Here is a 24,552-nt window from a genome sequence, read left to right on the forward strand (position 1 = left end):
AGTGTTGGACTCTGGAGTCTGAAAACCGTGTCAAAAGCCAGTGTGTCCAGAAGTCAGAAGAATTCTGAATAGAAACAGAGGAGTAATTGGGTTCAGTTGTGAGGATATGTGTCCAAGCCACTTTCTAAACAATTTCAGTTCTCTTTCATGTAAAATTTGAATCAATACTGGAAGTTTGCTAAACACAATTTGATTTCACCGCAGATGGTTCAGTGAGTGCAAATATTGCTGGCTACAACCGTATGGCCTTTGTTATACAAGAGGTCAGACTAGATGATCATAATGGTCCCTTCTGGTCTTAAAAATCTGTGAATATATGAATAATTTAAAACCTGTCCTGCCAACTCTTATTCATTGAGGTGGTCATATTAAAATCCTGTGGGACTGCTCATGTGAGTAGAGGTTGTGGGATCAGGTCTAGAGTGAGTAATCATTATCACTTTTGTTTAAATTTATTGATAAAGGTATAAAATATCCACTGCAAGTAAAGCTGGGTTTCTTTAAAATGGGACATACTTCAGCAGCATTATTCTACTTGGGCTTGTTGAGCCAGTCAGTAGCAAAGTCGTTTTGGAGATTGTCTTGTACCAGGCTCCTGAACCATTCAGTTTTATACAGGTGCTATTGATCAATTCATAAACTATTTCAAAATTATTGTTTAGAGACTTGTAATATGTAGGAAGCATCTTTGTTTTGTTTAAGAAGAATATGAAATAACATTCAAGGTCCTGCCGATGGGGGTTCGGGCATGTTAAAGTACAGTCAGTTCATCTCCCTGCACGTAAAGCTCTTCTGTGCTCTGACTGGTGGTGGTGGTGTTTGCACGGACAGCAATGTTGGGAAGTGCTGTCCCTTGCAAAGGAGGATTTGGTGGTGATAGATAGATGACACTCATTGGTATTCACAAACTCAAACTGTCATGTGTGTCTGGACAGCAGCATGGAACTGGTGGCACGTTATAGGGACAAGCTGGAAATTACCCTGTGTTAAGTTAGCAGGGAAGTCCAAAGTTCTTTGCTTTTCACTTGGAAAACTTCAGATTCTGATTTTGGCCATCTTTGGTCATATCAGCTCTCCTTTCTTCTAGTAAAAACCACTTTCCAGGGCTAAGAAATGTTTTTGTAGCTCTCGGGTTTTTGACCACAATCCTCTCTAGGATATTCTCATATTTGAAAATCTGAAAGTTGTAGAAATGCTGATAAATGTGAAAAGCTTTATCCTCTTATAACCTTCAGTTGTCTGAGGTGATCACTGACTCCATCTCATCTCTGCAGAATATGTTATAAAAGTTCTTCTTGCCCTGTGGGCAGGAGTGTCCTCATCATACTCATCATTCAATCTCGTTCTTTAGGGAATTCTCAAACAGGTGCGATGGGAATACGAGCCTGAGAAACAGGGCCTTGGGAAGTTTCAAAGCTGGTCAGCTGTTGCCCCCTTTGGGATGCTTGTTTAGTTTTGTTACGCTTCCTCACTGCAACAGGCAGATATTACCTGGGTGAGGGAGGTGTTAAATAGCTTATTAGTGGCAGCTTTGAACGCGTTCCTCAGCAGAGAGGAGCATCTTGGGCACAGCAATTGGACACCTGTGAGAAGGCAAATCCAGGGATTGTACCAGCTGCTGGTATTTGATAACACCGTGAGAGCTGTGTCATTAGCAGTCAGATTTCATTTTCAGGTAACAATTCTTGAAGTGTTGTTCCGATTTCTTCTGAGTCCACTGGCAGTGATGGAACTGGTTTCCTCAGTACTTGCCAGGAATTAGGTGTTTGCACAGTTGCTGGATTCCCAGTCTGTAGCTTATTCCTGCTGAGGGTGTCACTGATGGGGGATTTGTGGTATGGAATGACAAAGGGAATTCAGGATTCTCTTTGGTAACCAGTGCAGGAAGAAATTGAAGTCTAATGTTAATCTCTCTGTTTTTAATGCTTTGAATTTTCATAAAAGAGCTTTTCAGTGAAATTACTTAATTTTGCAGTGAGAGATGGTAGAATTTCTGTAATACGGAAATGGCAGAAATGTGATTCCAGAGACCTCCTGTGCACAGAGGCAGAGGCTGGTGACCAATCCTAACCATGTCCTCTTAAACACAAAATTCTGCTCTTGGGCTTTAAAGTGTTCCAACATTGCAAGTTTCTGCGCATCCTTTCTCTTGAGCAAGAGATGGGAATTGATTTTTAATGCTATTTACTATTTGTTGAACTAAGTTGTTTGTTTCTTTCTTTCTTTGTTTTGTGTGGGGTTGTTTTTTTTTTTTTTTTTTTTTTTCTGGTTGGTTGTTTATAACATCCTAGGGATTAATTTTTCCTTTAATTCAGTTTCCCATCTGTTGTGCCTGGATGTGGCATAAGTGTATATGAGAATTTGCACCCAGCTAGAAGACATTACAATCTTTAAAAAAGTCGAAACTGTTTCTGGGGTTTTTCCTACCTCATGAAGAATGAATCTCCTGTTGGGGCTGAACTACAGTGCAGATTTATAGAGGTGTAACAGTCACATGGATGGGATTTCATTTTAGGTTTTAATTTCGGCTTGGAGCTCTGGCCCTTCTCTTTTAACATATTTGTGTGAATGAAGTCCTGTGGTTTGCATTATCTGATTATAGCAAAGATCAACTCTGGTTGTGTATGTGACTGAAAATCTAATCGGAATAGTGCTGTCATAATAGTCTCCTGTAATATAAAGTTTGTATTTGACGAACAGAGTTCCTTTTCAGGTGCTGTAGCAGACACTGCTTTCGAGTATTTCCTTGCCTGTGTTTTGGGGAGGCTGCACAGTGGATGGGGCAGTGGTGATTAGCAAAGCCTGATCCTGCCCAGTTATGTAAGCAGAGCATTTCTTCTGTGCACGTCTTGTTAACTCTCTGCTGCAGACCTTTATTGGTGCTTCTTCAATAATTTGTTTAAACTATGCAGTACAGATTCCTTATTTTAGCACTAAGACTTACAAAGGCTTCTTTTAGCAGCCTTTAATTTTGTACTTATGTATGTGACATAGCCTGTGGCTGTGATCTCTGCTGTGAATCTGCAGTTGTTTTGGGATGAAAGCAGAAGGCAGCTGGAAACTCAGTAGCTACATCTAGCTGTCTACCTAGAGAAGGCCTTGATTTCAAGTTTATCTAAACAAGCTCGACTAATCCCAACTATCTGGGGGGATCCACTGTCAAAACAAGCAGCATGGCCCTAAGGCAAACACAGCCATACAGAAATGAAGGCTGGGACTTCCAATACTCCGATGACTGCATACTGGAGGCTTTTTTTCCTGAAAAGAGAGTAAGAGAGGTACAATTTGCATAATGCCTTTTCATCAGGAACTTTTGGAAAGCTGACAGAGGTCCAGCTTATAGCGCTGTAGCCACAATACAGAGTCTATAGGAGAATCCTTGAATGACCTGACCATATTGAAAGAAAAAATGAAAGCATCGAAGTATAGCCAAGTGAGTGTGGAAAAGAGGGCTGGTGCATTGTCTAACATCTGCTCTACTTCTCGTTAGTTTTGTTCTTCAGTATTCTATGTGGACTTTGGAGAAACCTAAGACAGCCTAACATGAATCCTATAATCTTCCTTCTGAATATTTATGTAGTGTGCCAGCCTCTAAGCTGTCCTTTGCATCTTCCTACTTCCCCCTCATTTTCATGCTCTCAAATGAGGCCAACATTTCAAAAGCTAAATAAATGTTTGTGAATGTTTATAAAAGATTTGCATACATTTGTCCTTGTTTGACAAAGATCACTTTTTTCTTATGCCAGTTCTGAAATATTTTAAAGGTTTCAGTGCTTGTCTTGACAACAAAGTCCTGCCTCAGAGAACAATGATTGCTGATTAAGTGGGTATGTGCTCGGAGCTGAATAGAGCGATGGAGACGACGGCTGAAAGGGCCACTCATCTTAAGCCAGAATTATAATATTTAACAAATGCTAACCGAAGGATAGATTTAAAGCTTTGGTTTTGGTGCAGTGTACCTGTGCAACTGACTTACGGGCTGAGCAGGATGTGATTATCTTTTCACAGCTAATAGTTCTTACCTAATTTCTGCTAAATCTGCAAGTGAAAATACTCCTAGGTTTTAGTCACTAAATGTTTAAAATTGAATCAGTGTTCCAGCTCTCTGACATTGACACTTCTTACCTTTACCAACTGATCACTATTTATGCACATAATTGGATCTGATTTTTTTTATACCTGGTTGTATAATTTTTCAATTCTTTGTGATTTGATTGGAACAATTACTCAACAGTACAACAGTAGCTGTAGATTTTTGTAGCTAAAATCTATTTCTCTTACAATAAAACTAAATCTCTGCTTTTACTGAAGGGGTTTTGAAGACATTTGTTGAAAAACTGCTTAAATATTTAGTTCAGCTTTACTTCCAGATTTTTTTCTACTGGAGAAAAGTAGTAGTCGTTCCTGTTCTTTTGTTCTATGAGTTGAGAGGTTGAAGTTGTCATTAAGGCAAAAACTAGAGCTACTTCTCTGACACAGTTTTTATCACATCTGCTAGGCCTGTGTCCCAGGAGGAGCTGAGCAGAGCCCGGAATTCAGCATAGGCCCATTATCTCCTGTTTTTGCGTGTGTTGTAAAAGGAGTGAGACCTCAGGGAGGCTTGGAGCCTCCTCCCGTGTAATGTCCAAATCAGATTTGAAGGACTGGTGGCAGGAAAGCTTTGGCCTTGGGGTGTGAATTCTAAGAAACAGTCACAATTAGGTTTAAAAAATTCAGGGATTTTGAGCTTTATCTTGAAATATGTTTTTAGTAATGCAAGGAGAAAAGTTGCCCATCTGTGCACGTATTTTGTACGTTTAAAATATTTAAATACTAGCAGGCCTGAATATGCTTAGGAAATGTTATTTATCTCCTGCTCTTCCTGTTTCCAGGATTGTGGATATGTGTGTTGGGAGTTGTTTGTTTGTTTGTTTGTTTAAAACAACATTTTCCTGAGAACAATCAGTTACCTTCAATGAAATGATATTATTTTGTATGGCCCTGTTCCCCTGCTGACCCTCAGGCAGGGAGAGGTGACTTGGGTAATAGAACCCTCCCCTAATTCAAGCTTTAGAATTTCTCAGAAAGAGCTGATGGATTTCTGGAACACGAAGCAAATGGATAATCTAGTGCTATAAAGTTGTATTGGAATACCAGTAGAAATAGAAAAGTAGAGATAAAACTAAATTCAGGCAATTTAAAGTAATTCTATTATGTCCAGATTTTTTTGGGCATAGAACATTCTTTTAAAGAACAGATTAAAATTATTTCTTAAATTATTTTGTACGTTACAAAATTTAGTAATGCTCAGTACTGCTGTAAGGCGTAAAAAGATTTTATTGCAAAATCAACGCAATATGAAATTTGACATAACTATTTTAAACTAGCAATGATTTTTTTAAAAGAATCTCTGTTGTATCAGTTTTCTAAAAACTAGAAAAATCTTTAGAACTCAGAGAAATTTTGAGTTTAAGTTTATTGTTTGCTTTCTCTGCTTTTTCATGTTACTCAATCTCAGTGTTTTGTTGTGGCTGTGTGATGCTGGCCCCAGTGCAGGGTCCTCACTTTGGAATTTGGGAATTCATTTTTATAAGCTGCTGGCATTAAAACGCTTCTTTTGATTTTTAACTACAAATTACACCATTTGTTAATTGATGAGAATGCTCTGTAATCATAACTTCGGGGAAATTTGATGTGAAATAATATAAACTGGCACTAATAATAAATGCAAATTCAGATTTAAGTTCTCAGAACACGAGATGAATGATCCCTGTTTGTCATTCAGAGCTGTGGTCAGTTTAGGGGTTGAATTTTCTGTGCTGGCATTGCTTTCTTACATTTTTATTCTATAAGTAAAAGTTTGAATAGTCGCTTTGTGAAATGTTTAAAGTTACCAAATTGTTCCTGAGGTGTTTATTAGTGTGCAGAAAGCTGTTCCCTTTGCTAGGAGAATGTCTGTGACCAGCCCTGCACAGCCAACAGAATTGATGGTGTTCTGGATGGTTCTGTTCCTCTGGGCTTTAAACAGAATTGTTATCAGGCTTAAGTTGGTTATTTGGGTGGACTGACAACTTTTTTTAATTCTTAAATCTGTTGTTCCCTTGCAGTGGATCATTTAATTAATTGTTAGCTTAAAATTATTCAAATAGATGAATTAAATATAAGAGCTGTTTACAATTCTCTGGGTATAGGAGAGATTAATGTACAATCCAAATTTAATTGGATAATATTTTGCTTCAGTTAATGTCTTAGCACTTTTCAGTGCTGTATTAACATTTCTGCAGTGTTTAAATTTGATGTTGCTTCTAAGGAGCATAAAGTCATCTGTAGTTGCTCACTGGTCAAGTGGGCATCCTGTTCCCTGTGCTCACATGCCCTGTGCCCATCAGGCTGGGTGCATTTCTCTTCTGGGCCCTCCTTGTTCTCCAGTTTCTCCTCCATGCTTCCTCAGTCTGTTGATGTTCTTGGAAGTCTCTTGGTGTCCCTCCATGGCAGAGAGAGCGTTTCATGCTGGTTTGCTGGCTTCAGATGACCTTTCAAGCTGGATAAGATGAAAAGTGTTTGTATTCCCACCCTCTCTGTGTAACGTTTTTACTGGCAGCAGCCTCAGCTGTACTTTGCCTCTGGTGTAAGGGCAAGGAAATAAAACAGCATCCACCTTTTTCATCATGGAGTCATCTCTTCTCTCCGTGGAAAACTCCTCTCACTGGCCATGCTCTGTTCTCTTGTAAAATATATTTGTGGGGTTTTGGGGTTCCTTCCTTTCCCCTTCCCCTCCAGGATCCACAGCTAAAGGTCCAGTCTCTGCTCTGGGTGGTCTTTCCAATTTCATCCAGATTTTCCTCAGGTTTTCCATTACAGGTTCCCAACCTGTTGGTTTGTGTGGTGTGTTGTTTCCCTGCTCTGACTCACATTCCTGTTTGGGTATCACACCTTATTCACTCATTTTTAACGGATCTCCCTGTATTTTAATTTCTTTTCTGTCCAAATTCTCCCTACACTTCTTGTTCCCCTTTGCATCTCTGTTGTCTTGTGAATCTTTCTAAGAGCAGATACTTTGCAGCAGCCCCTTCTCTAGCCCAGCCATTTGCACATCATTTATCAGTGCAGTTTTATTTAATTGCAGCCACCCGTGGGATATTTGTTAGTGATGTTCATTTGAGCAGGAGAAGTGAAGCAACACACTGTATTTAAGAGAATCTCAAGTTGTTCTGTTGATTTGGAAGTGGGAGCATACGGTGAAGAGTTTAAAAATAAAAAAAGACTTCAGCTGCAGCTTGCATATTAAATTCACAAGTGAATGTGCACATTTTTTCAGCATTGTTGAGCCGTCTTTACTGTTTGGTTGCTACAGAGAGATGATTTGGGACACGAGCCCGGTGTGTATTGTGTGTATTTCCCAGCCTGGCTTTCCAAGTCTGTCCTGTGTGTGTAGGAAAGCCTTGCAGAGCCTGCCTCACCTTCAGAGGTGGTTGTGACACAAAAGGGCTGAGCGCAGTGTTCCTGCCTCATTTATTTTGAAAACTTTGCTACTGAAACCAAACTTAATCAATGAGCTCTGTGTTGTCTCCGATAAGTTATGTACTGGCTTTATTGATTGGGAAGGATTTTAGAAAGCCCATGTGGGGTTTATAATGTCAGCAGTGTTTTGATTATGAAAAGAGTTGGAACCTTGGGACGGGGAGGCAGGTGGTGCCTGTGCTCCAGCCCCTGGTGCTACGGCTGTGCTGGATCCCCCGGGACATGGTTCATGCCCTGCACTTTAGCTCTGGTGACTGGCTGCTGGAGATACACTTTTTGCTCATTAAAATGTTAAAAATCAAACTGCATGTAAAAAGATTTGTGAAAATATAAACTTGGGGATTGATCCAGAAAACTGGTGTGTGATCCCCTGGAGACCCCAGCGGCAGCTCCCGGGTAATTTATGTTGATCAGCTGCCTGTCCTGGATTGCTGGGGGGGTTCTGGTCGTCTTTTTAGGGGGCTTTGCTTTACAGGCATGTATGTAGGTTTTTCTTTATGAAAATAGGCATAAGGGAATAAAACAAGAAAACAGACTGTTGATACTTCCTCTGTGCTTCATGTTGGTTAAAAAAAAAAAAAAAGAGTGTGAGATGTCAACATGGAGCAATTCTAGGTTTTGTTTTGTTATGGTTTTTGTCTGAAATCATAAAGAAATGAAGATTTTTCTAGGTCGTAAGTAATAACCCACCTAAAGAGGTTGGGGTAGGACACTGTATATGAATGATGCAGGTATTGCTTATCTTTCAAACTGAGGAATATTTAAAGAATTTTTTAAAAAACAGCATTATATTTAGAGTAATGAGCTTGCAACTTGAGCAAGAATTGAATATTCTCCAGTAATTGTTCTTCTTGCGTGCAAAAGATCAGCAGTTTTGCTAATTAAAAACTAATTCTACGTATGTTATTTACATTCTTTTAATAGTTAGCTTTGAAAAATAAGTCTGCAGTTAACCTGTGCTAGTCTCAATTTTTTTGGTTGTGAATCGAGCCAGATAAGAATCGGTGTATAATGAATGGCAAATTACATCCAATGACATTGCAAAAGCCAGATAATAATATCACTGTAAAGTCTTTCTTTAAAGGAGAAGGCAGTGTAGAGCAGTATAGAGCAAATGTATGGCCTGTTTAAGCGAAAACTTCATTTGCTGTGTTTTGGAAGCTGTAAATATCAAGGAACAAGTACAGAGTAAGTTCTGAGTAATGCACTTCTCCAGTGACACAATGCTGATGAGATGCTGAATGTTTTATTATGTGAACGGTTTTACTTGCAGTTACAGGAATTATTCAAGTCATCAAAATAATAGAGAGAATGTAGTCTGCCTTTTTGAGGTGACTGATGGCTTTATCTTCTTTTTATTTCAGAATTTTATGTATCTATATGGTTTTGTTTCTGAAACGATAGGAAAACAGTCATTATTTTGAGGACAATATGTATTGATAAGGCCAAAAAAGATACAGGCACTTTGCTCTCCTGCAATTATAATTTCATAATTTTAGAATTATTTCGTAGGTTTTTTGTTTGTTTGTTTGTTTGTTGACATTTTGCACTTTAAGATTTCAGTTGTGGCAAAGGACAACTGTGTAATAGTTAAAACTTGTCAAGATGCAGTTTTTGTGCCTGAGCAATTGGAGTTGTTCAACTTGTGAAAATCAGTGAGATTCTGCACCAGGGGGAACCCGATCATATTAATGAGACCTTTACTATCAAGGCATTATTTTGTATCAAAATAGAGATTTCTACAGTTGACTCTGCAATCTACATAGCTCCTTTCCAAGTTTCCTGCTCCAGTTCAAAGGAGGAGACATCTTGGCTCTACACGGCATTCTTCAATAGATCCTTTCTTGTTCTTTAAAAACAGGAGGTTGTTAAATAATCTATCAATAAACTGTCAAGAAGTCAAAGTTTCCATATCTGTTTTTGCCTGAAATCCACAGAACTTGCCACGTTTTAGTTGTCAAGAAACCTCCAAAGAAGAGTGTGAGCAGTTGAGCCTGAAACCACGGCTCAGGATGGGCTGTGCTTGTTTGAATTATGCAGGAGGAACATGTTCCTGCAAGGGAGTCAATATGTTTTGTGCTTCACTGGAGAGGTTATTAGATTGATGGAGTTTATTTGGGAATGATGGCATTTGGCTTAGAAATAAATGAAGCGAGAAGCATCTATTTAGTTATTGATGATAATTTATTGCTATTGGTCAGAAAAGTGTTGAATTTATCAGAGGGTTTGTTGTTTGTTCCGGGTTCTGAAAGCAGAAGTAGAATTTACACTTCAGGACCTGAAATATTGAAGTGTGAAGGAGAATGAGCAATGAATTAGCTGTAGGAAAGATCTGCAAACTGAGAAACCTTTATGGTGGGTTGTGGGTTACAGAATTCAAATTTTAAAAATCTAATGGTTTACTTTTGTCTATGAATACAACGGTTTTAGGACTAACATGTTTCTGGTTTTGCCTCTTTAGTGACTGTATTTGTTTAATGTTGTAAAATTGAAAATTATTATCTGCTGATCATGTTCTCACTTTTCATATTCACCCTTTTCTTTGCTCTCACACTTAAACGCTTTTCTGTTTGTGGTGCTGTTTTGCAACTTTTAGAAAATGGTTTGTAGGTTAAACAATCCGTATTCATTTTAATACACATTATTTTAGTCAGTCTTTTAACACTCAGATTTCCTTTCTAATAGCAGTAGGCAACATTAAACATTCCTGCTATGAGACCTATTGGCTTCATCTTTTGTTATTTATCTTGCTGATGTTAGGAAGTATTCTCTAATCCCCCAGACCTCTGTTCCTAGGTAACAGTCAAAAGCTGTGCCAGCAGAAGTGGTCCTGCCAGGCCAGGCCCATGTGGTTTGGTGTTATTCACTCCGATCCATATGGTCAGGGTAGGGATTGTCCCCAGAGAGGTGTTAACACTCAACAACCCAACCTCCTCCTCCTCTTTGGAGAATTGCTGGATGGCTCCTGCTGCCTGTCCATGTGTGAATCTTGATTAATTTTTCATTTTTAATGAAGTTTGATCATGTTTATTATTTCACATGATTGACTGCCTGGTACTCTTTCCATGTAATTGATAAAGCCCATATTTCTTCATCTGTCTCTTATTTCTTCAGGGCAAAGTTGTGAAATTGTGTGATGTGGTTAATATTAGATTTATTGGTCCCCATAGATGTATAAATTATCTCTTTTTTTTTCTTCTCTCTCTACAGGAAGTTCTACAGACTCTGACCAAGTTTTGTTTCCCCTTCTATGTGGACAGGTATTGTTAGCTTTTCAAACTTTACAAGAAAATAAGCTTGTCAATAAAACCGCTGTAGAAAATAAAAGCCATACCATTCATAGTGTTCTGTCTGTGTGACTGGGACTTAAAGCACCTGAGTGCAAATTATAGTCTTAGAATCACTTTTTCCTGGGGTTTTTATGGGCACCATGAAACAAAAAGAAGTTTCAAAAGTTGGAGTTGTTCAGTGGCAGCACTGTGAGGGCATTTTGTTTTACTTCTGTGCAGTGCTTGGATGGAAAATGCTTGGGTAGGAATTATCAAATATACCTATTAATATCAAAGCTTTGTCTGCTTATACATTTTATTTCTTAATTGCCAAAATTTGGATGGAACAATTAATTAAATGCTTTACATTGAAAGGCCTTTTGATGTTGCTGGAATACTGATGCTTTACTTGACAGCTACTTAAGGTGACTTCTAATTTTGGGAGGGAAATCGTAAAGTGGAGGTGAGATCTGAGAATATTTAATTCATGTAATTTAGGAAACTCTGGAACTTTTTTAGTTTTGCTTTTACTGTGAGTTATTTTTGATGGTTTCATGAAAAGAACAAGAATTGAAGTTTTGGAAGGATACACCAGTGCTCATCTCATCTCTGAGCATCACTTAATCGGTCAGAATGACTTGTCTTCATCAGCTGAGACACTGAATGGTTTGGATTGAGGGAATCGGCCTTTACTGTGATTAAACTGCTGCAAGTCTTTTTCTCATTTTAGAGCTTGGAATCACTTTTTTGCTGCTCATCCTTTTCATTTCCTAAGGGGTGGAAGCAGGCAAATACTCATACATTTTTCTCATGTATTTGTTTCTACTAGAAATGTTTATGCTTTCTGTGTGTAGATTTATTGTACCTAGGGGTTTTGTTTGTTTTGTTGTTTTTGGTTTTCCTCAGCAATATAACATTTTGAAAGATAGAACACTGAAAACCCATATGGGGTGCAAATGAGAACATGATGAAAAGTGATTCCCATTTCTGGATCCACTTGTTTGTCTGAGTATCACAGACTGTCACTGAAAGACTGCAAGCTAACCAGTTTGAACATAAAGGAGACATTGTCACCCAGAACATACTTAATAATTTCAAATGGAGAATGGACTTCCCATGCTGCAGGAGGCAGAGCACACCTCAAGTTAAGGCTGTGGCAGCTGAAGAAGATGCTTGTGCTCCTCCTATTCTGGATGTAAAAACACGTGTTGGTGGCACTGAAGGTTCTGACTCAGTGGCAGTCACTCCATTCTTTTCACATTGATTCTGTTCATATGTATTGTGGCCAGTGGTCAAAACCCCAAGGACTGGTTTGCCATTCCTTCAGGCAATGGACCAGGAGTTTCCTGCTGTTGTGGTGGTGTTATGAGGCAGAGGCTCTTCTCCAGCTGCAGGAGTGCAGAGCTGCTCCTCGGTCCAACTCCCTGCCAGAACTGTGGTAGTCAGGTGTAGGTGCTGGGGGGGGATTTTATGGCAATCGCTCTTCCTCTCTCCCCTTTCCTCTGGCTCTAACTTCTGTCTGCCCCATTAGAGATGAGATTTATGCTGCTTCCATCCTGTGAGGCTCTAACTAGACCTTCTGAACATTTGAAAACAGAGCCGTGAATCTGAAGGGCTGATACTAAAATCTTAGGAAGAACACTTTTTATGTTGGAAAGTTTATCCTTCCTGTGAAGAACTGGCACTGAAACTTGAGCAAGACCTGTCAGTGAGGTTTGGTTTCTCCAGGTCACATAAATGCAGGACTCTCTAGGTTTGCTCTGGAGGAACTCACCAGCTTGTCTGAGTTGTTTAATAAACAAGCTTCTCTCTGCTGCTAATGAAACATGGTTTTTCCCCTGTTCCATAATTTTAATTGTCAGCTCAAATGCTATTTCTCACACACGCTCAGCTCTCAACCTTGTTAAAATTAAGCGTATAATCCCCTTTTAAAACACCATGCTAAAATCACCATAGTAACATTACATCCAAGCTTTGCAGATAAAACACACCACCAGTGAGGGATTTTTGGGTATCCCCAGCAGCTCAGTGTGGTTTATGGAAGTGGTTCCTCTGCTGACATTTAGATTTCAGGAGAATGATAGTACTTACACTGGCTAATTCTCAGGCTACTGGAGTGCTTTAAATTTTGTTCATCTTCATCACTTCATGTTTTTCCTTCCCTGTTTGGAATCCACTGAAGGATTCTTTTTTCTAAGCTGGACAGTGACATCTTTCCCATCTGGATCCAACTTTTATTTCTGCAAGTCTGTTTTTCCTTTGTTTCCTCTAGCCACTGAGTGTGTACTCTCCCACAGAAATTGTTTTTTGCATGTGGCATCATAGAAGAGAATATTTTAAGGCCTGTGACTGCTAGTTAAATGGCCTTGAATTTACCAGGGTATTTGTTGCAGTTGGTAGGAGTGCCTTGTAAAGCTGCACGTCAATGCAAGTCAGATTTCTCAGTTCTCAGAAAACCTAAAAAAGCCCTAGAACATGACCTGAAATAAGTCTTAATTTCCTATAATTAGAAATATTTTGGGTTATATGAGAGAACATGGGACTGGTTGCTAGTTGATAATCAGAACCATTTTCTTTTAAAGACAAACTCATTTTTAGTATCCTCCCATGCTTAAAAAATGGGAAAAAACCCCCACAAACCCCCCACTCCTCCCTCATCAAGCATATGTAAGGTTCTGGAGGGTGCATACTTTCTAGTTAATTTCTCAAAAAAACTCTGCTGAAAGAGGAAATGTTATAGGTTCAATGACTTGCATGTGATACTTGACACAGAGTTAGCTCAGCAGTAATTTTTCTCTCTTGCTCTGTTTCCAGCCATGCTGTTAACCAAGTTGGGCAGAACTTCACGTTTGTGCTCACAGACATTGACAGCAAGCAGAGGTTTGGATTCTGTCGCTTATCTTCAGGGGCCAAGAGCTGCTTCTGTATCTTAAGGTAGGTCTGTGGTTTGGCTTCTGGCTGACTGCAGGAGCAGTGTTTGACTTTGCAGTTACACTGCAATTACCATTTCCAGCTGTTCAGAATTATTTCCCTATCTGGTCCTCAAAGTCACTGCTCTTCTGCACACGTGGTGCAAAATCCCTTGCACTTGGAGTTCCTCTGTAGATAACTGTATTTGTTTGTAGTCAACGTTCTGGAGTTAACAACATGGTAAAAAAAGTCTATTTGCAGTAACTTGATATGACATAGCATGATGGCAGCTGTTATCTTTAGCTGTCACAACTGATCTTGTTAAGACATTTTGTGGACATTTGTATATGCAAGTTTTATTAACAAAGCATCTGTTGGTAACTGAGAAATGTCACTGATGCTCTCCACAGCCCCAAAGTTTGTATGTGTGAGCTTTCCTCTGTCCTGTTGAGGGTTTTGTGAAGTTTGGCATAATAAAGACTGTCAGTGGAAGCTGGAACTATGCATTTCACAGAAAATGGGCCAAGAGGCTCTATCAGAGTAGTTTTTGATAACCTCCCACAGCCATGTTGGAATACAGTCCAGAATTTTTTTTTATATTTGCTACAAGAAATGATGCCAGTAAAATCAGTTTTGATGTCTACCAATGTTTCAGTTCCATTAAGAACTTCCATAGACTGAAGATTTTCATGTGGCATCTGGTCTGTCTTGTTTTGAACAAATTTAAGAATTGCCTGTCTTCTACTTCTGCCTTCTGTGTGTTCATGAGGAATTGGAAGTTTAGGAGCAGTGGCCCAAGTAAAGCCAGCCCAGGTAAAGCCAGCCCAGAGGTAACTGGGGACAGCCAGGGAGGTGACAGCACAGTTGGGGCTGAAGCCTCACAAATGAGGACACTGCTCTGTGAGCAGCTGGAGACGTCTGTCAGGGCCATCCCTGGCTGGCTTTGCACTGGACACAACCAGGGTGAGAACAGGGGAACTTGTCTTTGTCCTCTGTGGGGACACCTCAGAGAGGGACCCTGGGTGTGTCTCACTGAATGTGCCCCCTCTGAAGCATTCCAGGGGGACATTGCAAAGTACAAGGTCACCTCTCCTTGCAGGGGGCTGCACACAGCAATACCATGGAATGGGAGCTTAATATTTGGAAAAATTGTTGTGAAATCTACCCAAATTCCTAATTAATTGAGTGAGAGGCAGAGTGACAAGTGTTTGCTCAGTGTCTTCTTTCATTCTGTCTTTTCTGTGGCAGACACTTCAGCTATTATTAGCTCTGGAAGTCCAGCAGCATGGACTGTATCCTGCAGGCAGGAAGGTGTTTCCCAGCTCTTCCCACAGAGCTGCTCCCCTGTACAGTCGGGTGCTGATTCCCTGAGTCTCATGTGGGCAGTGTCTGCTTACAGAAGGTAACTTTGCCTGATTAATGTCAAATTAAAGGAGAAACACAGTTTTAAAAAGAAAATCTGAATGAGGAATAGTCTGGGTCTCTTCTTGATCCCTCCTGGATAAGAGTTCTTTGCTGTCAGCTCCCTTATGTTGAGTGCGTGCCAAGAAGAAATGGAGGAGTTCTGTTGTAGTTAAATGCCTTCTGCTTCAACTCATAACCAAAAAAAAAACCAACCACAGTGGATGAATTGGGGCTCTTCACTTCCTTCCTGTTGCTTCTTTCTCCTGTGCACTGATGAGAAAAAGAAAGTTCATCATTAATGCAAGTTTATGCAAGTTTTAGAGGATAATAAAGAGTGTAAATCAGCAATACGTGAAATCACTTCCTCTGTTCCCAGGACTGCAGCTCCCATTATTGATGTGAATCTTCTCAGTGTCTTTTATGTACTAAAGGATGGTGCATGGTTAATGGATGGGGAAAAACATGCTGAAGAATGTGAGAACGATAAGTAAAACCAAATGGGGATGAAAAGAATGTGTAATTGTTTTTAAATTACAGATTGGATGGCAGCAAGCTTCAAATATTCCTTGCTATGCTCAGCAACAATATAAGAACTAAGTGATGGTGTTTATTACTAGAGATGATATTCACGTGCTTATCAGGGATTTTCTAGGTCTGGCCATGGTAAAATGGTTTGGAGGTAGAAAATCATCACATGTTTAGATTAGTTATTGAAGAAGAACAGCAGAAAAAGGAAATTGTTTGCTCTCAGAGAGTGCTTTAAAAAATTTCTGCAGCATTCTGGAAGCAAAGTTGGAAGCTGACCCAGTACTCGAGGGCCAGAAGTCAGGGTCAGGGTCTGGACTCGAGCTTTGAAGTGACTCAGAGGCTTTTCCCTGTGGATGCAGAGCACAGCAAGGCGCCTCTTGGAGTTCAGTAGCAGTGGGGTTACCCTATGGCCAGCAGAGAGGCAATTCCATTTGGCAGGGAACTGCTTTGACTGTTTTAACCAACACTATTTAGAAATCTGCTTTTTAGATAGTTACCATAGTGTTTTTCCTGCTGTTGTAGCTCACACAGATTGATGAACTCTCTGGTAACTTTGAAACCTGCTTTTCCGGGTGTTCTGTGGATGTCTTTAATGTAGAGCTACTCTATTCAATGTCGAACCTGCCTCTCTTCTTCGGGTTCCCCTTCCCTGCCCCGATTTTGTGGCTCGCGGTGAAGCTGCGGGGCCCGGCTGCGGTGACCCTGAGCGGCTGCGCTGCGGCGGCGGCGCCAGCAGAGGGCGCGCGGGGGCGCAGGTACGGCCCAGGTGAGGGAGAGACCCCGCGGGGGCTGGGGGTGAGCCCAGGTGAGGGAGAGACCCCGCCGGGATTGGGGTGAGCCCAGGTGAGGGACAGACCCCGCTGGGATTGGGGTGAGCCCAGGTGAGGGAGAGACCCCGCCGGGATTGGGGTGAGCCCAGGTGAGGGACAGACCCCGCCGGGATTGGGGTGAGCCCAGGTGAGGGACAGACCCCGCCGGGATTGGGGTGAGCCCAGGTGAGGGACAGACCCCGCCGGGATTGGGGTGAGCCCAGGTGAGGGACAGACCCTGCCGGGATTGGGGTGAGCCCAGGTGAGGGACAGACCCCGCTGGGATTGGGGTGAGCCCAGGTGAGGGACAGACCCCGCCGGGATTGGGGTGAGCCCAGGTGAGGGACAGACCCCGCCGGGATTGGGGTGAGCCCAGGTGAGGGACAGACCCCGCTGGGATTGGGGTGAGCCCAGGTGAGGGACAGACCCCGCTGGGATTGGGGTGAGCCCAGGTGAGGGACAGACCCCGCGGGGGCTGGGGGTGAGCCCAGGTGAGGGACAGACCCCGCCGGGATTGGGGTGAGCCCAGGTGAGGGACAGACCCCGCCGGGATTGGGGTGAGCCCAGGTGAGGGACAGACCCCGCCGGGATTGGGGTGAGCCCAGGTGAGGGACAGACCCTGCCGGGATTGGGGTGAGCCCAGGTGAGGGACAGACCCCACCGGGATTGGGGTGAGCCCAGGTGAGGGACAGACCCCGCCGGGATTGGGGTGAGCCCAGGTGAGGGACAGACCCCACTGGGATTGGGGGTGAGCCCAGGTGAGGGACAGACCTGGAGGTTCTCGTGGCACATACCCACATCTCCCAGGGAAATTGGAATTCCAGACTACCTTTTGCAATGCAATATGGTATTAAAACTTAAAGTGTGCTTTCTTTAGAGTAAGAGCTGATGTCCAGTCATCAAATTCTGCGTTCTAATTTGGGAATTTCACACCCAAATATCTTTTCTTTCTAAGACTTTATTTAAGGATTTCAGGATTTCAGATACAATGGGATAAATCCTAATGGATATACATTAAGAGGCTGAATTTTTATTGTTTCTCTGTAATTTGCCATCAGATTTCACATGGGCTTTTGAGGGAGAACAGTGTAGATAGTTCTGGATTTAGTGAAGAGCTCTGGTCTTTTATTTAAAAAGAAAATAGAAGCAAACCCAAGTTTCTGTAGTTTTGCTTTGGTTCACAAACTTCCTGGGCAAAGTTACTGGTTTGCAAAGGTCCCATGTGCAACTCTGGTTTCAGTTTTACTGAATTTGATGGTTTTGGTGGGTATTCAGGTTTTGTACCCAAACTGAAATCATTCTTTTGTAGTGAAATGCAGAAACATTTGTGTGGAAATCCCTCTCGGCCAAAATAGCTGAGCTCTGCACCACTCTTTTTCTAAGAGAAAAAGAAATGAATCCATAATAGTTTGTGACAGATGGCAGAAAATGTAACTAACTGAATGTGATTCTGTATGGAGTTATTTGAGGTTTTTGGTGTGATTTGTTGTGAGTTCCTCTCCTCCCCCCTTTCCTTCCCTTTGATTGCAGTCTTTGTCCATTTATTCTTAGGACAGAATAAGATTTCTGAGCAGGGGCCTCTCTTGTGGTGCAAAGTGAGAATTGTTTTTAATTGAGCAGAAACATGTGGAAGGATCAGGAATATCTCAAGGGATTACAGAAAAATTCCAAATTTGTACTACTTACAGCTTGTGTTTAGAGCGGGGTCTGCTGGGAATAAATGTTAGTTACTGTGACCTGTGACCTTAAAAACTGTTGACATGGATTTCAGCCAGAAACTGGCCACAGAACTCCTTTGTTAGGCTCATTCATAGCTCCTTGAAAACTCCAGTCAGTGAAAGTTGCCAGCTCAAATCTAAGGAAAGCAGAGCCCTTTTTTTCCTTTTTTTTTTTTTTCCCTTTTTTTTCTTTTTTTTCCTTTTTTTTTTTTTTCCCATGCTTTGGAAACAGTGGCCGCCCCTAAACCAGCAAGACTTCTTTAATAGGGCTGCAGGGCTGGGCCCTGATTGGAACTGACAGCTTCCTGGCCCAGGCATGCCAACTGGCAGGGCCCTGAGCCATGGGACAGACAGACAGTGCCCGGGGCTGCTCTGCCCTGCCCGGAGCCCTGGGCAGTGCCCACCCTGCCCCGCCGGGACCTGCTGGGGACAGTCCAGCCCCACAGCCCCACCAGGACCTGCTGGGGGAGAGGGCTCAGCCCCACAGCCTCTGGGGGAGGAGATCGAGTGTTTGTGGTGGGGCTTGTTTTATAGTAATTGTCCTGTTGTCTTCTAGAATTTTCCCTTTTCATTGATTTGGCCAAAAGCCACAGAAAAATATTGACGCTGTGGGGAGAGAATGCATTTTGATTTTAGAATTTGGACATTATCGTAAAATGGGGCTGTATTGCACTTTGAAAAACCTCATTATCACACTATGAAAGGGTTAAATTTGCAAAACCTCTTTTATGTGCACTCATTTCTTTACAAGTTTTTCCACTTGTTGGATTCTGTGCGTCTTCAGCTGATTCTGTGGTGGGATTCAGTATTTGGCTGCACAAAGGCTCACCTGCCTTAAATCGTACTTTTCACCACCCCATCAGTGAGTTCATTTATTTACCATGACACTTTCTGCTGTGTCTCAACTGTGATGTGAGATCCCACAGGTTCAACATTCTTTGAACAATCTGCACTGTTAAAACACCCAAATATTAGAGTTTAGATTCAGGTGCTTTTAAAAGGCTTGATTTCCTATACGTGTACACAATGTAAGGCTGATCTGTCTGTTGGAATATCTCCTGTGGGATTTTTTTAAGGAATGGAATAGTGGGTGCAAAGGGGAGGAGTGAACCTGGTTTCTCCCAAGGACAAGGCGACACTGACCAGTACTGACTGCTGTTTTCCAGAAATGGAGAGGAAGAGGGCAAAAGAAACGGGAATCTGCTTCCCCCTTGTTTCCATCCTCTTCCACTGGAGAAATAGGATTCTTGCCCTTTTCTTAATCTTTATCATCATCTTTGAATCCTTGTGCTGGTGTTTGTAGCCTCAGACTGGACTTCTACTGAAGTATTTCCTGAGCAGCTGAAATAATGGGGATTTCACTGGATTTCACCCACTTCTCCAGAGGTGACTTGGCTGCCTTTGTGCATGTACCACGAACACTTTGTTCACGTTAGTGAGCCAGGTTGGAGTCATTCAGCTCAACAAAAGCTTGGGCCTATAGAAATTCTTTAATAACCTGTGAAAATTATTAAATACTTAAATTGGAAAGTTGGATATATTTTGTTGTTGTTCTAGAATGTTCTGTAGCTGTTGTTTGAGAAGGAGGATTTACGGGTGAATAAGGAAGGATGTCCCATCCTTACTGGGTCTGGATGAAAGTTTGGAACAGGAAAAAGCACAGATTTGTGATGCATTCTTTGAACTGGTGTTAATAGGAATGTTCCTCTGTGCAGTGTACAGACCCTGACATTAACAACAAGGATTTTACTGTATTTAGTAGCAATCTGATACGTGGGAAGGCTGAGCCTTTGCATTCTTCTTGTTAACTAAAGATTCTTACCTGATTTACAGTGGCTTCATGCTTTGTGTTTTTCCTTTGCATACATGAAGTAAATGAATAGGAGCACTGTTTGGGGCTTGGTGAGAAGGTAGTTACACTGCTCTTTTTGGAATGAATTGGAAGATGGGGAAGGGACCCAGCACAGAGAACAAGGAGGAGCCGGGACTGCTGGGTTCCGTTAGTGACAGAAGCCATGAGTGCCCCTGGAGTACTTTTGTTCTGGCAGGCTGAGGTTTTGGGTGCTTTTTCTTGGTAAGGCTTCGCTTAATTCAGTGCAGTCTGTGTGAAATCAATAATTTTATTCATTTATATAATTTAAATTTATAATTACTATTTAAAAGAAGTTTACATATAATACACATTTTTGAAAAGAAAGAAAGAGAACTGATAATGAAACTGGGCTGTCCTACAACAGAAGAAGAATTTCTTTTGCTAGTTTAAAGTTGTAATTACAAGTCAAAGCTGCAAGCAGTGACTGTATATAACCCCTTGGGCAGACACAGCCTCAAAAAAAACCCCAAACAAAAAAACCCCTCCATCTCTTTCTCTCCATTTAAATCCCTTTACCTTGGTTTCTTTCCTTCCACTTTTTGCTGTTGGATTTCTGTGTAGACACAAAAAATGTTGCTGGTTAAGTATGTAGGAAAAAAGTCCTGTCTTTATTTTCTGAGGATTTACTATAGTTGTATGTTGAATAAAATGGTAATAAGTGAAATCAATGTTTTGCTTCCATACGTATCTATATGATACTTTGAAGCCTTGCAGAAGATGTTTGGTAATGGTTGGAAATGCTTGGAACGTTTTTTGGACAGTCTGTTTGGTCCTTGAGGTGTATCGACCCTGGAATCCCTGTTCTACTTAAAATGCTTGGGAGATGAAAGCAAATGGCAAACTGCTTCTGTTAGACATGGCAAAGGCCACAAAATACATGTATAAATCATGGGCAATTGGATCTCTGATTCAACGCTACAACAGAATTGTACCTAATAAAAATGTTGCTGTTGAGACTCTGATGCCTTCATAGATTTTTTTTCATTATTATTTTGTTAGCAGTGGCTTCAGCACTTGCGCTGACTGTCAGTGAGAGCCGGAGAGCAGAGATTCCTCAGTTCCTTTGCATGGGCCTTACAGAGAAAAGAGGAGAGGGCAGGCAGGACTCGGAGCTGCAGCCTGACCTTCTTTCACAGGAACTGGAGTTTGTTACAAGCTGTAACTGTAGCAAACCAGGGCGACTCTCTGTGCTGGGTGACAGGAAATTGAGCTGAAGTGGCTCGGAAAATGTGCGAACGCCCCGAGTGCGTGTGCAGGGCCAGAGGGGCTCCGGGTGCTGCAGGCATTCTGCCTTAACTTGACATGTTTATAAAACAGTTTACATCTCAAAAGTTTAGGCTTTTTACCCCTGCTGATTTGCTTAAACAGACACTGGCTCTTATTTTCAGTTGCTTGTCAGAATATATATGGAAAAGTGATGAACCTAGTGAAGAGGGAGCTTGACATCAATTAAAATTAGCTATCTGCTTTGTGTTTCTTCTTCCTGATACACTGTCTCCAGTATAGCTCTCCCAAATTTCCTGTGGTTTTTCCATTATTGTACTTACAAGTTTTGCAAGATAGAGATGAGCTATTTCAAACTACTGTTCCAGGAAAAGAAGAATAGAATTTTGTATTACATCTGCTCATTTATTGTCTTCCATTTTCCTCTCTGCCATTAAGCATTTTGTAGACTCTAGAAGTTTCTTTCAGAAAGTCTGTAAGGCCTAGTGTCTTCTCTTGCTCAAGTATCTTTAAGTAAGATAATAGTAATTTAAATAAGCTAACAATGCCTTATGGCTGGAGTAGGGGATGTGAAGTCTTTGCTGCAGAAGCTTTACTCTGTGTGATCAGCTGGTGATGATGTTTGAATCAGAAGCTCTCCTCTGTTTCTATCATTTTTTTTCTCTTACTGTCCACTAGAGACAGAAATTATTTATGTCCATCTAGCGAGTTTGAAGTTTTATCTGCAGGCATGGCTGGCTGCACTCAGATGCTGAGTGCATAAGAGGTTACTTGGGTGGTATTAGGAAGATGTTTTTTCCTGCAGAACTTCCTAGGTAAGCTGGACCTGCTCATTGGTAAGTGCAGCCATGAGCTGTACAAAAAGAAATGGTACGTCCTGTGAAGTATTGATATTAGAAATAAATACTAAAATTCATATTTTCAATAGTCAAACTTCAGTCTCTTTCCCTACTTGTAAATCACAGGTTGCAAAGAATGCCCACGCAGTGCTTGGCATTGGAGTAAAGACGCTGATTTTGTGTTCCGCCATGTATGTGCATGCATACACCATTATTCTTAGTTGAAAGTTGAAGTGTTGTCCTTTAACACTGGTGTTTATTTATTTCCATGTTGATTTTGGTACCAAGGCTGAGCTGTGTACTTGCATTAATGTTGTAGTGGGATAAAGTTATCCCACTTGTGAGTTAGTAGCAGCCAGAAGTACAGGGAGTTGTTTACAGAGAGCCCATCGATTCTGCCTTTCTGTGGAAGCATTCAAGCAGCAAGCCCTGCACAGTCTGTTTGGCACAGTAGCCACTCTCAGCTGGCCCCGTGCCCTCCTGCTGTTAGGCAGGGCAGAGGATGTGCCAGATCCCGCCTTGTGCCGGAGCAGAGCCTGCCTGCAAATCTGCTTGTAGTTAGCCTGGGGCCTTTTGGCAGCACTCTACAGCCGATTGATTTAGTTGCAATCCTTTTTCCTTAATATTTTCCATCTGGCCAACAATGACCTATAACGACAGACACAAAACAGAGTTTGAATTATGAGCAGCATAATTGTGCAAATGCTTCCAAATCTCACTCTGGAACCTGCACTGATGGGCGCTGCTGCCGCGTGGCCACGGGGGTTTGTTCCACAGTGCTGGTGCAAAAGGAGAAACCTTGGAGCTCTCGAGTTCAAGCTGTGTCCCAGGGAAATGTGTGTTGCAGTTAAACTCGGAGTGTGTTCCATTCTTGCTTTTCCCTGCTCTCTGTTGGTCCTGAGCCGGGGCTGCGGTGCTCGCAGCCTCAGCTTCCTCACACTCCCTTTGCACACACTGCCAGGGCCAAACCCTCCCGTGGGGCCCAGAGCCAGCGGGAGACTGGGATCCTGGGGCAGGCAGGGCAAGCAAGGTGAGTATGGAAACGCTCCAGGGCATGCAGCAACAGGTTTGGGACCTTGCACTGTCAGGGATGTTCCGAGCTCCCAGACCTGCAGCCATGCTTTCCAGAGGGAGCTGCTTCCAGAGCTGGGCTGTTCATCAGCTCTCCCAGTTCTGGACAAGCAGAATTTTTGCTTCCATTACAGTGATCCCAAATGCTTCTAGTCCTCTGTGTCTTTAAAGTCCATATCCTTGAAGAAAATTTGTGAACTTACATGTGCAGTTTCCACGCATTCCTGCAGTCCTGGCCCTGCAGGCTTTTCTACCTTCAGTGCAGTTGCCACCTTCTCCTGGGAATGCTTTGGGGTACAAAAGGATTCATATTTTTTTCCAATGGTGGCAGTATATCGTGCACAGACTCTTAGTGATCTTGTTGGTCATAATACTTACAGGAAAATGAGAAATCAGTTGAACTGGAGAAGGCTCCTGAGTGGATTCACATTCATGGCAGCTACAGGCCTGAGAGACCTGAGACCCAGGATCCCTAAAAACAAACACCCCTGCTTTCTTCTTCTCTTCCCTCTACATTGCCAATCCAGGGCAATACTAATTTAACTGACTTACTTGTAGTAAATGTGAAGAACAGTGAAGGTATGTCAAAGGAAGTTTTTTGCAGATTTTGTTGAAGCCTTAATCTTGACTGCAAGTCAAAACACTTTTAAAATGCCAAGTGTTAGTAATGTATCACTACTGGTGGAATTGGATAAAGCTGAGAGTACTACAGTCAGTCCATCTACTTCACCGGTCTTGCCTTCTGACCAGAAACCAATTTTACTTAATTAATTAGGCCTTCGTGTCGCGCCTTCTTTCGTTGCTGAACAACTGTAACAGAAGTAATTAAATCATGTCACTTTTTATTACCTTTGGCCCTGGCTGACTGGCTTGGAAACTTCATCTTAGAGCTAATACAAACTGAATTAGTGCATCACCTTGGGGAAAACCCCCTCCCTAGCATCAAAAAAGCAGGGAGGAAGTAGTTAAAGTACAAGATGGATAGATCCTCTCTTCCACAAATGGATCACTTTTGGGTTGCTGTCTGAAGGCTTACAAATGCATCTGTCAGGAGCGAGAGCATCCTGTCCCTGCTGACAGATGTGTACAACATTCCCAATGAGATTACATGGCAACTTCCTTCTTCAAACCTGGAGCTGTGGCAGAGCCCTCGGGTTATGCAGAGGTAATTGGAGACGCTGGGGCTGCTCGAGAGGTGGAACTGCTGAGAAAAGCTGCTGGAGTAACTTGTGCACATTGTTCCAATAGGAACCGTGATCCAGGCACTCTGTAATCACGGGAGAGAGGCTTTGTGTGGCTTCCTAGAGACAGAGTTCCCTGGGCTGTGCAGGGAGCCCAAATAAAACCCCTCATTTGTAACTCCGGCTGTTTATGAACGTGCTTGATAAGGGACAGATCTTCCTCCAC

General features: G+C 41.9%; 1 protein-coding gene across 6 annotated transcripts in view; it reads left to right on the forward strand.

Moving 5' to 3' along the window:
* Positions 1–24,552, forward strand: part of DENND1A (DENN domain containing 1A) — a 160,161-nt gene that overhangs the window by 36,303 nt on the left and 99,306 nt on the right. For all 6 annotated transcript variants that reach the window (XM_048325598.1, XM_048325599.1, XM_048325601.1 and 3 more), the window contains exons 4-5: positions 10,711–10,760; positions 13,584–13,703. In XM_048325598.1, coding sequence (XP_048181555.1) covers positions 10,711–10,760; positions 13,584–13,703 — 170 coding nt within the window. The remainder of the gene's footprint in view (positions 1–10,710; positions 10,761–13,583; positions 13,704–24,552) is intronic.

The sequence above is a fragment of the Corvus hawaiiensis genome, chromosome 21, assembly GCF_020740725.1.
Source record: "Corvus hawaiiensis isolate bCorHaw1 chromosome 21, bCorHaw1.pri.cur, whole genome shotgun sequence".
In the NCBI taxonomy this organism is placed as follows: domain Eukaryota; kingdom Metazoa; phylum Chordata; class Aves; order Passeriformes; family Corvidae; genus Corvus; species Corvus hawaiiensis.